At 39.2% G+C, this 16,252-nt stretch overlaps 1 protein-coding gene across 2 annotated transcripts in view; it reads left to right on the forward strand.

Moving 5' to 3' along the window:
- DTHD1 (death domain containing 1) overlaps positions 1-4,740 on the forward strand; it is an 84,118-nt gene extending 79,378 nt beyond the window's left edge. For both annotated transcript variants that reach the window (XM_019962571.2, XM_070791268.1), the window contains one exon: positions 1,052-4,740. In XM_019962571.2, the coding sequence (XP_019818130.2) occupies positions 1,052-1,413 (362 nt within the window). In that variant the 3' untranslated portion in view covers positions 1,414-4,740. The remainder of the gene's footprint in view (positions 1-1,051) is intronic.
- The last annotated feature ends 11,512 nt before the right edge of the window (positions 4,741-16,252 follow it).

Raw genomic sequence — 16,252 nt, forward strand, 5'->3', positions numbered from 1 at the left:
TGGCATGGGCATTAAAATGAATATATTGCAGGAAGGAAGTGGAATGTTGGTAAAGTGACAGTGGAGAGGGCGGATGTGTTGGCTCCATTTCCTGAGTAGCTTTCACAGAAAAGTGGTATGATTTATAGTGTAAAAGCAGGTGCAATCTATGTGAGGAGGTAGATAGAATAAAGTAAAAGGTGGCAGACAGAGAGCTCTTTTCTGACACCAAACCAGGGAAACTGGTGCAGACTTTTGAATGAGTGGGAGAAAGTGGCTGTGATGCAGGTTAGAAGTTACATGAGGAAGGAGAGAGATGGTGGGGTCCGAGGGGTTTTCTGAGAGTGAGGGCTACACAATAAAATCAACAATAGAAAATTAGAATCATACATTTAAGTGGTAGCAGGAGTCACAGGGTAAGGGAAAGGGTAAGCTGAACATATAGGACATATTCAGAGATGTTTATGGTTCTAAATAGTCCAGAAACCAAGGGAAGGACGTGCAATGGATCTTCTATAGAACTCATCTTTGGAGAGTGGATCTTGGTGAGTTTATGTGTGTGTGTGTGTGTGTGTGTGTGTGTGTGTGTCTATAGTTGGGGGACTGGGGTGTGAGGATTGCCTAACTGCTGCTATAGTTTATGTATTAGGTTAGCACGAATTAAGAGAAGTATTTTTTGAACCTAAAAATGTATTTTAACATAGTACTATCCAAATGTGGTTGGGGACCTCAGCATCAGTGTCATCTGGGTGCTTATTAAAAATGCTAAGTTTTGCCCATATCCTAGTCTTATTTAGACTATCCAGGGTGGGGACATGAGCACAATGTTAACAAGCCCTCCTTGATCTCATGGAAGTTAACATTGGAGAAGCATTTCTAACCCTCTGCAATAGGTGGTTCCCTCAGAAGAAGATCCCAAAGGCTCTCAGCTGTTCTGGGTGGGCCGATATCTTTCTGCTGCCGAGAGGCCAAACCAGAGACTGAGTAGGTTTCTGTGAACAGGTGGAGGGTTGGATGAGCACACCCCCCAGGAAAGGGTTCTAACTCTGAGTGTCCCCCGTGTGCCTGGCAGAAGCCCTGTGGGACAACTTGCTCTACTGGCTGGCGGATGAGCTCTCAGAGGAGAATGCCCTGTGTCTCTCCTCCTCACTCCCTCTTCGCCGCAGCACCATTCAGCTCATCAAACTGAAGAACCCTGATGATCTCACAGAACAGACCCATGAACTTCTTTGTTTTTGGAAAAGATCACTCCCAAATTCCACCGACAAACTTCGCCTCCTGGCTCGCCATCTCCGCAAGATCGGCAGGAATGATCTTGCAGAAGAGCTCAAATTCAAGTGGGAAAATAAAGTGTTCACTGAACCACAGCAGTGGTCTGAGGTGGCCGAGTTAAGCCCCACTGCTCTTGCTTTAGCCCTAGAAAAAGGGTCGTAGATGGTTTGAAGATGGTTTCCATTAACATTTTACTAGCAGTTTCCCAGTAATGTTGTTTGAAGTGAACTGTTTGATAGATGCAATATTGAGACAAGCAGAGAAGCACTAATCAGACCATAAAAAGCATCTGCGGGTTTGAGTCCTTGCTCAGGGTTCAGTAGTGTATGTTCTGGAAGTAAGATTGTCTTAAGCCAAACTTAATAGCATTTGTAATAGAGTTTGCCCTGTGTATATTTTAATAGCTGAGGTAGCATGTTAAGTGTAAAGGAAATAAATTCTGTATAAATTCTGTATATCATATATATATATATATGATATAATATATTCCTTTTTATTATTCATTTTTATTATTATCTACATAAAAGTAAACTAGTCACTCAGAACTCCAAGTAGCTAATTCACATTCTAGGTATACTGTGGAGCCCACAGGTAACAATGCAAAATAAATTAGGCTGCAGAGGCCTGATGTTGATGATAGAAAATCACTTTAAAAAAACAGCCAAGGTTGAAATAAATTAAAAATAGACTAACACTCCAGCCATTGAGTGCCACAAATTTTTAGTGAGATACAGCCTAGAATCTGGAAAGCCTCATATTTTATTGTTAGTGAAGTGAAGCAGCAGAGAGATGATGGAATAGTGGTGTCTTTTGCCCAGACTTAGGAAAACAACCTGCTACTAAACCAGTTTGACAGAAACCTTCTTACATAAGCCCTATAGGATCACTGTTTTTTTTTTCAATTGCCTTAAAAAGGAAAAAACTGAAAGAAAAAACAGTAATAATTACCTAAGCCGCTCTATCATTGATAATCCCTGTTAACATCTGCGTTTACACTTTGAGGCTTTGGTAACCCTAAAGCACTTTAGCTCCTAAAACAGTGTGACATGATGGTTCATTAGATTCATAACGCCAATCCACTGATGGAAGACCATAGGGCCTTGGATTGCAAATACCAATAACTATTAGTTTCGATTATGGGAACAGCTGAAAATTAATGAAGTTATATGAAAAATTACACATTTATATGCTTCTAATATTTAAAGACAGGATCCCATTCTATAAATTAACCAGAGACTTAAGATATCTGTATGGTTATATGTTAAGAAAGAGAGAAGTCCAATTTTCAAACACATTGCTATCAAGAAACCTTATAACAGTCAAGAATTTTTATTATTTTTACCTGTTTCCAGAAAAGTACAATATTTCCCATGTGCTCTGGGAATGAAGGAAACAGACTGAAATGTTCATTGTTTTTTTTTTGACTACAAAATAACAGAAGAGTCAAGAAAATTAGATTTGCCTCTTACTCCACCACTAGAGATCACTATTATGAAAATATTTCGTTCCAGTTTTCTGTTTTCTTGAAGGAAATGTTTCTTGAAGGAAACGTTTTTACTTCTATGTATACAGATGTATCAATATATAAATACACCTATGTGCATGCATATGCACACACACACGCTAATACACACAAATCTCTTCACACATAGAGTCTTACCCTCCTCCTTCTCACTCATACACGTCTCACACACCCTCTCTCTGTCCTCACACCCCAACAAGGATACTCACTCATATAAATGCACACGTCCCCTCCCACACACCTGTCACAAACATGTCTGCCCCTTACAGGAACAGAGACTCTCATCCACCTGTACATTCTCACATGCATTCACACACTCTCACACACAAACAGCCTCCCATACTAACACACTTTTTCACATACAACTCCCCACCATAGACAACCTTACACACCTTGGATGTGTGTGGGACACACACACCTTACCACCTTGGATCCACTTGTGTACTCTCACACACATGCTTTCACAAATGCATCCACACCTCCCTCCCACAACTCATACATACACACGCTCATTAACATGCACACCCCACACCTCCCTCCCACAACTCATACATACACACGCTCATTAACATGCATACCCCCAGATACACCGACAAATACACCATCTCACATTACCTGTATACCTTCACATCCACACTCACCCATACCCACCTGCACTGTGTCTCACACACACACATAAATTCCTTTACATTCATAACCTCACAGGCTCACATCTCTTCACACACTCTGACACACATTTCCCCCTAGAATTAAAAAACTTGTATATTATTGCAACAGTATAATAATAGGTACATAAAGAACAAAGTGGGTCTTCTCTGTAACCCCTCCTCTCCCTTCAGCAATCAGAGGGCATGTGTGCCACGCCCACACCCTCCCCTGTGCAGCCTGTGCTCTACCTGGTGGGCTGACTGGTAAGGACCACAGCCATAGCACTTTGGCTTCAAGGTTAACGGGGAGCCCCAGTGGGAAGCTGGGAGGATGGAGAATGAGTTGGATGTTCCCTTTCTTCCTCCCTTGAATTCACTGCAGCCAGGCTGCATCTTCACCCAAGGGCCACTGACCCTCTCCTCTGTGAACAGCTCTCTCCTGGCACTGGGAGCCTCTCCTGCTCATGTCTCATCAGGTCTGGGGTAGTAACAACTCTATTGCATCACTGCCCCTTGTGGTTCCCCACACCCTGCCCAGGCTTTTAAGACAAAGCCTCCTCTAATTATCCTAATTTGAGTGTGTCATATATTTCCTATTGAGATCCTGACTGATATTTCTCACAGCAACTTTTCTTTTTTTTTTTGCAGAATGGGGATCATATATTATATATAGTTTTAAATGTTATTGTCTTTTATTAAATTATGAGCATTTTCCAATATCTTTAAATGTTTTAATAACTATCTCACTTTACAGTCATAGCATAATTTAATTTTAGTATTATCCATTAAAAAAATTAAAAAGTGGAATAATACAGTATATATATTTTTATGTCTGGCTTTTGAATTCAAATTTACTTTGTTGAACTTAATTAATGTTGTTTGTGTGGCAATAGTTTGCTCCTTCTCATTAATAAATACTATTCCATTATATGAAGCTACTATAAGTTACATATCCATTTCACTGTAACTAGGCATTTCAGTAGATTCCAGTTTGTACCTCTCATGAACAGGGTTTTTATTAACTTTCTGTAAATATCTGTTGGTGAACATATATATTAATTTCTTCTAAGCATTTAATTAAGAGGACTATAATTGGTTACCCTAATTCATTTATCCTTTCTTCTCTTGTTGGATATTCAGATGATTTTCTTTTCAAAAAATGATGCATGATCATTTTCTACATGTGTATATAAATTATTTCATTAGGATACATTTTTGGAAATGGGATTACTTACTAGGAACAATTTTAAGGCTCCTGATTCACATTGCTAAGTTGCCATTTATATTCTAATTGTCAGGTTATGAAGATTCATAGGAAAACAGCATATTTAAGTATATTTATATAAATTAGTAATTTATATAAAGTAATTTTATATAATTTATATAAATGAATGGCTTTGATTAATTACATTTATTAATCAATCAATCACTTTTATATAAATTCATATTAATTTATATAAATTAATCACTGAGGTGAATAACATGAAATTCTACATCATAGGTAAGCCTTTGGATTGTCTTTAATTGCTCTATTGGAAAAAAGAGATATCAGCTTAAATCTTTTACAATATTTCTTCTACGAATGAATAGATCATATCCTATTGTCATTGCCAGTTTAAAAAAAAGTATATGAAGCGAAATAATATAGCAGGTATGGGAAGATTCCAGGATGTCAGAGACCTTAGCAAATATAGCTAGTTTTCAATGAAAAAATGTTAAATCCATTTATTCAGTATATATGTACTACTGAATACAAACCCTGGGTCAGGCAATCTGTTTAATGCCAGGAGCACAGAATAGAGTAAGAGACAGTCCCCTGGGTTATGCTTTATGGGTTAAAGGAAAAAAAAAAGAACCAAGGAATGAGATAAATATATTGTTCATTGCCTGTAATGAATCAGGCTCTTTTGGCTTAGTCTTTTGCAAGTAGTTACTTCTTTAATTCTTCCAATGCCCTAAAAGGAAGGTACACAGCCCAGTTCTACAAGAGAGGAAATAAGATTATAAAGATTGAGTGCCTTGATTAATGTCACAGTTGAGTGACAGAGGATCCAAAGGTAGGTTGTTGGCTTGGCTCCTACCACATCATGTTGCTACTAACCTAAGGAGAATAAAAAAGGGAAATGGATATATCTATTTTTTCCTAAACTTTCTCTATTCCTACTTCTCATTTTGAAAAACAATATTTCTAATTCATATCAGTGGTACAAACAGATACCAGTTTTGAGGATGGGAATGGGAAAAGGGCCAGGAGGTGGGATGGGTTATGATTATTGATAGTGTCCCAGCTCAGTTAGTTAAATGTTCTCTTAGAGTTAAGAGACTGACAGATTAGGATAATATTGCATATTGACCTAACACAGACTGGTGATGCCCAAATACTGGGATATTTGCAGTAGATATCAGTAATCACCAATAGTTGGAGCCATACTACCATAACTAGCTATTTAGACACATAGAGAGCCCTTGAAAACAGTGGCTGCAAAACAAGGCCATTTAGCAATGAGGTCTTGGGCATCATTGCTGTGTACAGAATGAGGACTTCATCTAAGGCACATGGGTTCCCTGAATTTAAAAAAACAGTAGTTCAGAAGAAAGGGAAGTATCAAGTGAGGTCGAAATAGTGGCTGACGCAGATCTCGGATTTCCCGTGTAGCTTAGTCAAGCTAGCTTCTTGTCCCTAACCTCATCAGTATGCCCCTGGACTATGTCACAGGTTTTTGACTAACTTCACATCCTTAAACCTCCACTTGCCATTCTCTCTCATGTCCTCCACTGGCACTTTCAGTTTTCTCCACTCTGCATTTATTAGCCAATATACTAAATACTTTATACTTCAATTATAGTTATTATTTTTGTAAACCTCCACCGTAGTGCATGTTATTCAAGGGTGAGGGAGCTTATCTCTTTTGTTCACTGATGTAATTTTGTTACTCAGTACTCTTGTCTGGCACTTACTGAATGTGTCTCTGTTTTGGTATCCTTATTTTACAGATGAGAAAACTGCAGTTCAGGGTTACAGTGATACCCAGTCTGGTAGAGTCTGGATCAGAGCCTAGATGATTCTGTTTTCAAAGTCCTTTTTCCTCTGCTTCCAACATTTTGCCCTTGACTCCCTTGCCCCCGTCCCCTCCATAGCCCTCTCTTCCATAACCTAGGGTAAACTTTTTCCAGTCCCCTGAACCACCAAGACTCAGTTAGTTGTCCTTGGCAGCCTAGACTTAGGTCTAGTTACCGCACTTATACCCCGTTGTATTTGCCTATGTATCTGTTTTTTCTACGAGTCTGTAAGTTTCTTGACGGAAGAGACTGAGTTTTGTTCATTTTGGAATTTCCAGTACCCTGCACAGGTCCCAGCACGTAGTAGGGGCTCAACAAGTCTCTGCTGAATTAATGCATGAATCATATCTATACACTGTCATGCTTGGGCCCTCTTCCTGTGCCATCTTCCTTCTGGAAGCAACAGAGCTGGAGCCAATGTTCTGTCTGAAAAGGTAAAATTTAGATCAGACTCTGCTGTCATTCATCAAGCTGGAATAACTGACACAGATGAAACCAATTGCAAAGTTACCAGGATTCAATATTTCTTCACTAAATATACTGTAGCTGTAAAGTGTCCTCTTTGAGTGACTGCTGCTTTCTTACATACAGAAAAACTTTGTTATCCAAAATCACAGACTATCAGAAACTTTGCTGTTTGAAATCATATCAGTAAGAAGGAAATATCGCTCTCTTGCCTGGAGGATGTAAGTCACTTTGACACAGAAAAATGGTCTTGATTGACAACCTGAGTGCAGAGCCTCTGATAAAGGGTTTCTGGATACAGCATTGCCCCTCTGTCTCAACGTTAGTGTTTCCAAGGAAACAGGACTCTAGGTGCCCTTTGCAGTGCAGACCTGATGTTGATCTCTTTATACAAGCTGTTTTGCTTTGAGTCTATCAAAACACTCAACTCCACCCTATACCCGTGACCCAAAATAACCCTGTCTTTGCCTTTCCTCAATGAGACACCACTGTTCCTTCAGTGTGCAATCTCCCTCACTGCAATGAGACAATCAACCCAACTTTGTTGAACTTTAAGTGGGTACCTGGTGGTCCTAGGCTGTTCGGGCTAGCACATCCATGCTTCTGTGCTCTAATCCAGTAGTTCTCAAATTAGTTGCATGTTAGAATCAGCAGGAGGTGCCTGGACCCATTCTGAGAAATCCTGATTGAAGTAATCTTGAGTGAGTCCTAGGAATCAGAATTTTAAAGTCCTTCAGTTGATTCTACAGCCAAAGCTAAGAATTAGTCTTGTAGAGAAATGGACCTAAAAAAAATCTGGAATGGGCATTAAAATTCAGTTTCACAGGACCACAACTCAGTCCCCTAAGTCAGAAATTTCGGCTACAGACCTGAAGAATCTATACTCTCAGTGAATATCTCAAGTGATGTTTACATACAGGGAAGCTGAAGGACACTGCCCATTCTGTATAATTCGTGCTCAAAGTACTCTCTCAATTATGATTTTTCATGGTTAGCACAGACCCTAGAGTAACACAGGAGGAAAAAAGAAAACAGAGCAGGCTGTGTGCTGTGCTAGATATAAAAGATTTTTTTATCTTAGTTTATAGTCTTTTGAGACAATTCATCTGTTCACAAGACTAGGTAGGGTGGTATCAGGAATTGAGGCAGGGAATTGGGACAATGGGGAAAGAGGAACATTTGACCCAGAGGAACTAAATATTGAGTTTTACTCATCTGTGTTACCAGAAACAGTCATGCCAAAATCACAGAGATAAACTGACTCCCCTGAAAGCTGAATATTGTACACCTTTAAATTTGGTTCTGTTGATAGACTACACACCCAATAATACACTGTTAATTAGTATTTTTGATCTTTTCTCTCATTTTAAAGAGCAGATTTATATTTCATTTTAGTAGGTGTGCTAAAAAGTTTAAATGAACTATATTATATTATTTGTAGACATCTTTTTGTCCATTTTTATACATTCTAAAGACCTCAAAAATTTTAAATGACCCAGGACTTAATCCACTTGAAAAGCCCATGTCTGTGCCATACAAGTTGAAACTTAAAAAACAGTCACTGCAAATGCCTAGATGCCACCACAAGAGGGCCTCTGTATCTCAGATAAAACTAAGGAAATGTTCAAGACTTCACAGAGAAAACTCTTTATATTGTCAAATAATTGTTTTGCATGACACTTTAAAAATATTTGTTATAAGTCATTTTGGAGCGTAGCCTCATTCATGATCAGTATATTGTTAGTGTAATAGTACATCATTTTGTGGCTAAATTATGCTCTAATATTCTGAAATGTCAACTCTCATTTGACATAAAAACAAAATATATAAAAACTCTTGCATTATAGACACCTTTATGTTACATTGTATCTTCTGTTTCTTCAGTCAATGCAATAGACTTGAGAGTGCAATCTATTACTGATCATAGGAAATGATGTAATTTCTCTGAAATTATCTGGAAATAAGTTTTTAAAGTATAAACTATTAAAAGTATTACAGAGTATATGTATTTTTGACTCACTTTACTTTCAAATAAATGTGATTGAATTATTTGATTTCTAAATAATTACCTTCTTGCTTTTGAAATATTTTGAATAAAGTGTTGCTATGGTTTGCCAGCAAATAAAAATGGGTTACATATATTCAGAGTAGATTTCTGAATAAATATTATTTTAAAATAATCAAATAATATTTTCAGAATGTTTTGGTTGCAATTTTAAAATAATGTACTTCTGAGATTAAATTATAAAAAATGATGAATATTACCCCTTCCACAAAGCATCATGAAACACAGTGTGATAGCCATAGAACAGCCCTTGAACATAAAGAAAAAATGGGTATGACAGCTGAAAATAATCGAGCTACAAAGATGGCCACTAAAATGTAATTGATTGTACTGAAATATTTGCCACTTCTCTCTGTGGAAAGGCAGTGAATTCCTGCCCCATGGTTTTTACTGTTGGTCGTATAATTTAGAGTGCCCAGTGACATATGGGTATCATATTTGAGCAGAAGCTACATGAGCCATCCAGTGTTTCCATTACATTCCTTTGAGATCAGCAATGTCTCAAATAAGAAAGTTCTATCAGTCTGGATCCTGGAGCATGGAAGAGAAATTCATAGCCTATTTGTAACAAATAGTATAAAAACTATGTGAGAAAAATATGTTTCATTGTAACTTCCTATTATCCTGATTGAGGTAATTAATTTATCAAGCATAAACAAGAAAATACTGTGATTGGTTATCAGTCCTCAGATTTTAAGAAAAGGAATAGAGCCTTGGGCTTTACAGGCAAGGTAAAAAATAAATGATAAGAAGGGCAGCAAAAAATGCAAAGATTAGAATCACTGGTGTTAAGAGCAGACTGCTATAGCAAATGGGGGGAAGAGAAGGTCACTTATAGATGTGGCAAGCCCAAATACTATGCCACTGAAGAAAGATTAATAATAGATATCAATTTATTGAATGCTGACTGTGTGTTAGTTAACTAACCAATCTAATCACATGGACCACAGCCTTGTCTAACTCAATGAAACTATTGAGCCATGCCATGTAGGGCCACCCAAGACGGGCGGGTCATGGTGGAGAGTTCTGACAAAATGTGGTCCACTGGAGAAGGGAATGGCAAACCACTTCAGTATTCTTGCTTTGAGAACCCCATGAACAGTATGAAAAGGCAAAAAGATAGGGCACTGAAAGATGAACTCCTCAGGTCGGTAGGTGCCCAATATGCTACTGGAGATCAGTGGAGAAATAACTCCAGAAAGAATGAAAGGATGGAGCCAAAGCAAAAACAACACCCAGTTGTGGATGTGACTGATGATGAAAGTAAGGTCCTATGCTGTAAAGAGCAGTATTTCATAGGAACCTGAAATGTTAGATCCATGAATCAAGGCAAATTGGAAGTGGTCAAACAGGAGATGGCAAGAGTGAACATTGACATTTTAGGAATCTGCGAACTAACATGGACTGGAATGGGTGAACTTAACTCAGATGACCATTTTATCTACTACTGTGGGCAAGAATCCCTTAGAAGAAATGGAATAGCCATCATAGTCAACAAGAGTCTGAAATGCAGTACTTCGATGCAGTCTCAAAAACGGCAGAATGATCTCTGTTCGTTTCCAAGACAAACCATTCAATATCATGGTAATCCAAGTCTATGCCCCAACCAGTAATGCTGAGGAAGCTGAGGTTAAACAGTTCTATGAAGACCTACAAGACCTTCTAGAATTAACACCCCCAAAAGATGTCCTTTTCATTATAGGGGGCTGGAATGCAAAAGTAGTAAGTCAAGAAACACCTGGAGTAACAGGCAAATTTGGCCTTGGAGTACAGAATGAAGCAGGGCAAAGGCTGCTTCATAGAGTTCATAGAGTTCTTCATAAAACTTCAGAGAGTTCTGCCAAGAGAATGCACTGGTCGTAGCAAACACCCTCTTCCAACAACACAAGAGAAGACTCTGTGCATGGACATCACCAGATGGTCAACACCGAAACCAGATTGATTATATTCTTTGCAGCCAAAGATGGAGAAGTTCTATACAGTCAGTAAAAGAAACACTGGGAGCTGACTGTGGCTCAGATCATGAACTCCTTATTGCCAAATTCAGACTTAATTTGAAGAAGGCAGGGAAATAAATGAAACAGAGACTTAAAAGACAATAGCCTTGACGTACTCCTTTTCCTCCTTGGAAGGAAAGTTATGACCAACCTAGATAGCATATTGAAAAGCAGAGATATTACTTTTCCAACAAAGGTCCATCTAGTCAAGGCTATGGTTTTTCCAGTGGTCATCTATGGATGTGAGAGTTGGACTGAGAAGAAAGCTGAGTGCCAAAGAATTGATGCTTTTGAACTGTGGTGTTGAAGAAGACTCTTGAGAGTCCCTTGGACTGCAAGGAGATCCAACCAGTCCATCCTAGAGGATGGGTGTTCATTGGAAGTACTGATGCTAAAGCTGAAACTCCAGTACTTTGGCCACCTGAAGGGAAGAGCTGACTCATTGGAAAGGCCCTAATGCTGGGAAAGAATGGGGGCAGGAGGAAAAGGGTACGACATAGGATGAGATGGTTGGATGGCATCACCAACTCAATGGACATGGGTTTGGGTGGACTCCGGGAGTTGGTGATGGACAGGGAGGCCTGGCATGCTGCAGTTCATGGGGTCACAAAGAGTCAGGCATGAAAGAGTGACTGAACTGAACTGAACTGGGAAGGGTAAAAGAGAGAGACTTGGTAAGGTGGTATGTGACTGTATGGACTGCTTACTTTCATGACAGAAACAGTCGCAAAGAGTAGGACACGACTGAGGGACTGAACTGACTGACTGACTCCTTTTCCTATTTGGGGCTTTCTTGGTGGATTAGAGGAGAAGAATCTGCCTACAACGCAGGAGATGCAGGTTCAAAATCCTGGGTCAGGATGATTCCCTGGAGGAGAGCATGGTAACTCACTCCAGTATTCTTGCCTGGAGAATCCCATGGACAGAGGAGCCTAGAGGCTACAGTCCATAGGGTCACAGAGAGTCAGACATAACTGAAATGACTGAGCTGCTGCTACTGCTGCTGCTAAGTCGCTTCAGTCGTGTCTGACTCTGTGCGACCCCATAGATGGCAGCCCTCCAGGCTCCCCCGTCCCTGGGATTCTCCAGGCAAGAACACTGGAGTGGGTTGCCATTTCCTTCTCCAATGCATGAAAGTGAAAAGTGAAAGGGAAGTCACTCAGTCGTGTCCGACTCTTCACAACCCCATGACTGTAGCCTACCAGGCTCCTCCACCCATGGGATTTTCCAGGCAAGAGTACTGGAGTGGGGTGCCATTGCCTGCAGGCACACTATTAATCATAAGGGCTTCCTTGGTGGCTCAGACAGTAAAGAATCTGGGTGCAATGCAGGAGACCAGGGTTTGATCTCTGTGTCAGGATGATCCCCTAGAGAAGAGCATAGCAACCCACTTCAGTATTCTTGCCTGGAGAATTCCATGGACAGAGGAGCCTGGTGGGCTACAGTCCATGAGGTTGCAGAGTCAGACATGAGTGGGCAAATAACACTTTATATTAATTATAAAAGTAGAATACAGCAAAATTAGCTTTCAAGACACTCTTTACTCCTATAATTTTTTTTTTCATTGAAATCAGCCTTCTGACACAAAGCTTGAGTATCAGTTCAGTCCTTCAGTCATGTCCGAATCTTTGTGACCCCATGAATCGCAGCACACCAGGCCTCCCTGTCCATCACCAGCTCCTAGAGTTTACCCAAACTTATGTCCAATGAGTTGGTGATGCCATCCAGCCATCTCATCCTCTGTTGTCTCCTTCTCCTCCTGCCCCCAATTCCCCCCAGCATCAGAGTCTTTTTGCATGAGGTGGCCAAAGTATTGGAGTCTCAGCCTCAGCATCAGTCCTTCCAATGAACACCCAGGACTGATCTTCTTTAGGATGGACTGGTTGGATCTCCTTGCAGTCCAAGGGACTCTCAAGAGTCTTCTCCAACACTACAGTTCAAAAGCATCAATTCTTTGGTGCTCAGCCTTCTTCACAGTCCAAATCTCAATCCATAGATGACCACTGGAAAAACCATTGCCTTGACTAGATGGACCTCTGTTGGCAAAGTAATGTCTCTGCTTTTGAATATGTTGTCTAGGTTGGTCATAACTTTCCTTCCAAGGAGCAAGTGTCTTTTAATTTCATGGCTGCAGTCACCATCTGCAGTGATTTTGGAGCCCCAAAAAATAAAGTCTGACACTGTTTTCCCATTTATTTCCCGTGAAGTGATGGGACCAGATACCATGATCTTCGTTTTCTGAATGTTGAGCTTTAAGCCAACTTTTTCACTCTCCACTTTCACTTTCATCAAGAGGCTTTTTAGTTCCTCTTCACTTTCTGCCATAAGGGTGGTGTCATCTGCATATCTGAGGTTATTGATATTTCTCCCGGCAATCTTGATTTCAGCTGGTGCTTCTTCCAGCCCAGCGTTTCTCATAATGGACTCGGCATAGAAGTTAAATAAGCAGGGTGACAATATACAGCCTTGACATACTCCTTTTCCTATTTGAAACCAGTCTGTTTTTCCATGTCCAGTTCTACCTGTTGCTTCCTGACCTGAATATAGGTTTCTCAAGAGGCAGGTCAGGTGGTCTGGTATTCCCATCTCTTTCAGAATTTTCCACAGTTTATTGTGATCCACACAGTCAAAGGCTTTGGCATAGTCAATATAGCAGAAATAGATGTTTTTCTGGAACTCTTGCTTTTTCCATGATCCAGCGGATGTTGGCAATTTGTTCTCTAGTTCCTCTGCCTTTTCTAAAACCAGCTTGAACATCTGGAAGTTCACGGTTCATGTTTTGCTGAAGCCTGACTTCGAGAATTTTGAGCATTATTTTACTAGTGTGTGAGATGAGTGCAATTGTGCAGTAGTTTGAGCTTTCTTTGGGATTGGAATGAAAACTGACTTTTCCAGTCCTGTGGCCACTGCTGAGTTTTCCAAATTTGCTGGCATATTGAGTGCAGCACTTTCACAGCATCATCTTTCAGTATTTGAAATAGCTCAACTGGGATTCCATCACCTCCACTAGCTTTGTTCATAGTGATGCTTTTTTTTTTTTAATTTAATTTTATTTTTAAACTTTACAATATTGTATTAGTTTTGCCAAATATCAAAATGAATCTGCCACAGGTATACATGTGTTCCCCATCCTGAACCCTCCCCCTTCCTCCCTCCCCATACCATCCCTCTGGGTCGTCCCAGTGCACTAGCCCCAAGCATCCAGTATTGTGCATCAAACCTGGACTCGCAACTCATTTCATACATGATATTATACATGTTTCAATGCCATTCTCCCAAATCTTCCCACCCTCTCCCTCTCCAACAGAGTCCATAAGACTATTCTATACATCAGTGTCTCTTTTGCTGTCTTGCACACAGGGTTATTGTTACCATCTTTCTAAATTCCATATATATGCATTAGTATACTGTATTGGTGTTTTTCTTTCTGGCTTACTTCACTCTGTATAATAGGCTCCAGTTTCATCCACCTCATTAGAACTGATTCAAATGTATTCTTTTTAATGGCTGAGTAATACTCCATTGTGTATATGTACCATAGCTTTCTTATCCATTCATCTGCTGATGGACATCTAGGTTGCTTCCATGTCCTGGCTATTATAAACAGTGCTGCGATGAACATTGGGGTACACGTGTCTCTTTCCCTTCTGGTTTCCTCAGTATGTATGCCCAGCAGTGGGATTGCTGGATCATAAGGCAGTTCTATTTCCAGTTTTTTAAGGAATCTCCACACTGTTCTCCATAGTAGCTTATTAGTTTGCATTCCCACCAACAGTGTAAGAGGGTTAAGGCCCAGCTGACTTTACATTCCAGGATGTCTGGCTCTAGGTGAGTGATCACACCATTGTGATTATCTGGGTCATGAAGATCCTTTTTGTACAGTTCTTCTGTGTATTCTTGTCACCTCTTCTTAATATCTTCTGCTTCTGTTAGGTCCATACCATTTCTGTCCTTTATCGAGCCCATCTTTGCATGAAATGTTCCCTTGGTATCTCTAATTTTCTTGAAGAGATCTCTAGTCTTTCCCATTCTGTTGTTTTCCTCTATTTCTTTGAGTGTAGACTGGCTAAAACAGGCCAGACCCATGAAAACTATAAGCATATAAAGACACATTTTTCAGGTCATTAATTTTGTGGTAATTTACTGTATAGCAAGAGAAAACTAAATGCATGTACCTTTAGGCTGGTAATTTTGAGTCATTAATCAAAGTTCAAAGTTTAATTTATGTTCAGAATTATTTGCTTGAACAAGTAGGAAAGTATGATGGTAGAGTTTAGAAATATGTTCAATAAAGAGCAAGGCAAAAAAAAAAAAAAGGAAAAGCAATGAGAAATGATTTTAATAGAGGATCTCTAAGCTTTCTTCTATATCAAAGTTTATGGTTTTATTATCTATGATTTCATGACCTCTAAAATCCCTTCTTTTCAAAGTTCTTCTATGGATTTTATTAATTTTGCCAGATATACTGAGTTGTTGATTCTGGTAAAAGTTTGTAGCAGTGGTGGTCTACCCACAATATATAACTTTGATTGGACAGGAATTCTTCATTGTTTCCTTATATGAGTCTCAGGAGTCTATGCAAAAGGTTTCTCCCTGAGACTAGTATGAACAAACGTAAGGGCCCTTTCATTACTATAGTCTTTTCTGTCAATGTATGTATTTCCTACCATAATCTTGACCTGTATTCACTTTGGCTTTTTCCTCTCTTTGCATTTATACAGCAAAGGTTAAATATTCATTGACAAGCTGAGATTTTTTTGGACGAATCCCTGTAGTTTTTGTGCAAGATCATTTTTAACCTTACTATTCTTCTATAGCAAAAACTTCATGAATAGTTTTAATTTTTCCTATTTGTAATGAAATGTTGTTCCACTAAAATATATGGCAAATATATGACCTTTATTTTAAGAGAATCCTTTTCCTTTCCAAGATCTATGAAATATTTTATTCCAAATACAAAATAAGGCATAAAAGCAGAAAACTGGTCTTCCATCCTATAGCTTTACAAAAGGAAATCTTGCTGTGAGAAAGCAGCTTCCTAAGTAATGGATGTTCTTTGTGTCTCTCTTGCAGTGTGCTCCATTATTCATTAGTATATACTGTCAGGATGTCCTTTATCCAAGTTTAATTTCCCTTTCTTTCCTTTTTAATTCATTACATTGAATTACATGTCTCTATTCAAGAAAACAATCCCCCTCTTTATTCTTCTTAAGTATTTGGGAATATAATTACTTTTGGATTCAGT

This window comes from Bos indicus, chromosome 6 (genome assembly GCF_029378745.1).
Source record: "Bos indicus isolate NIAB-ARS_2022 breed Sahiwal x Tharparkar chromosome 6, NIAB-ARS_B.indTharparkar_mat_pri_1.0, whole genome shotgun sequence".
NCBI lineage: Eukaryota > Metazoa > Chordata > Mammalia > Artiodactyla > Bovidae > Bos > Bos indicus.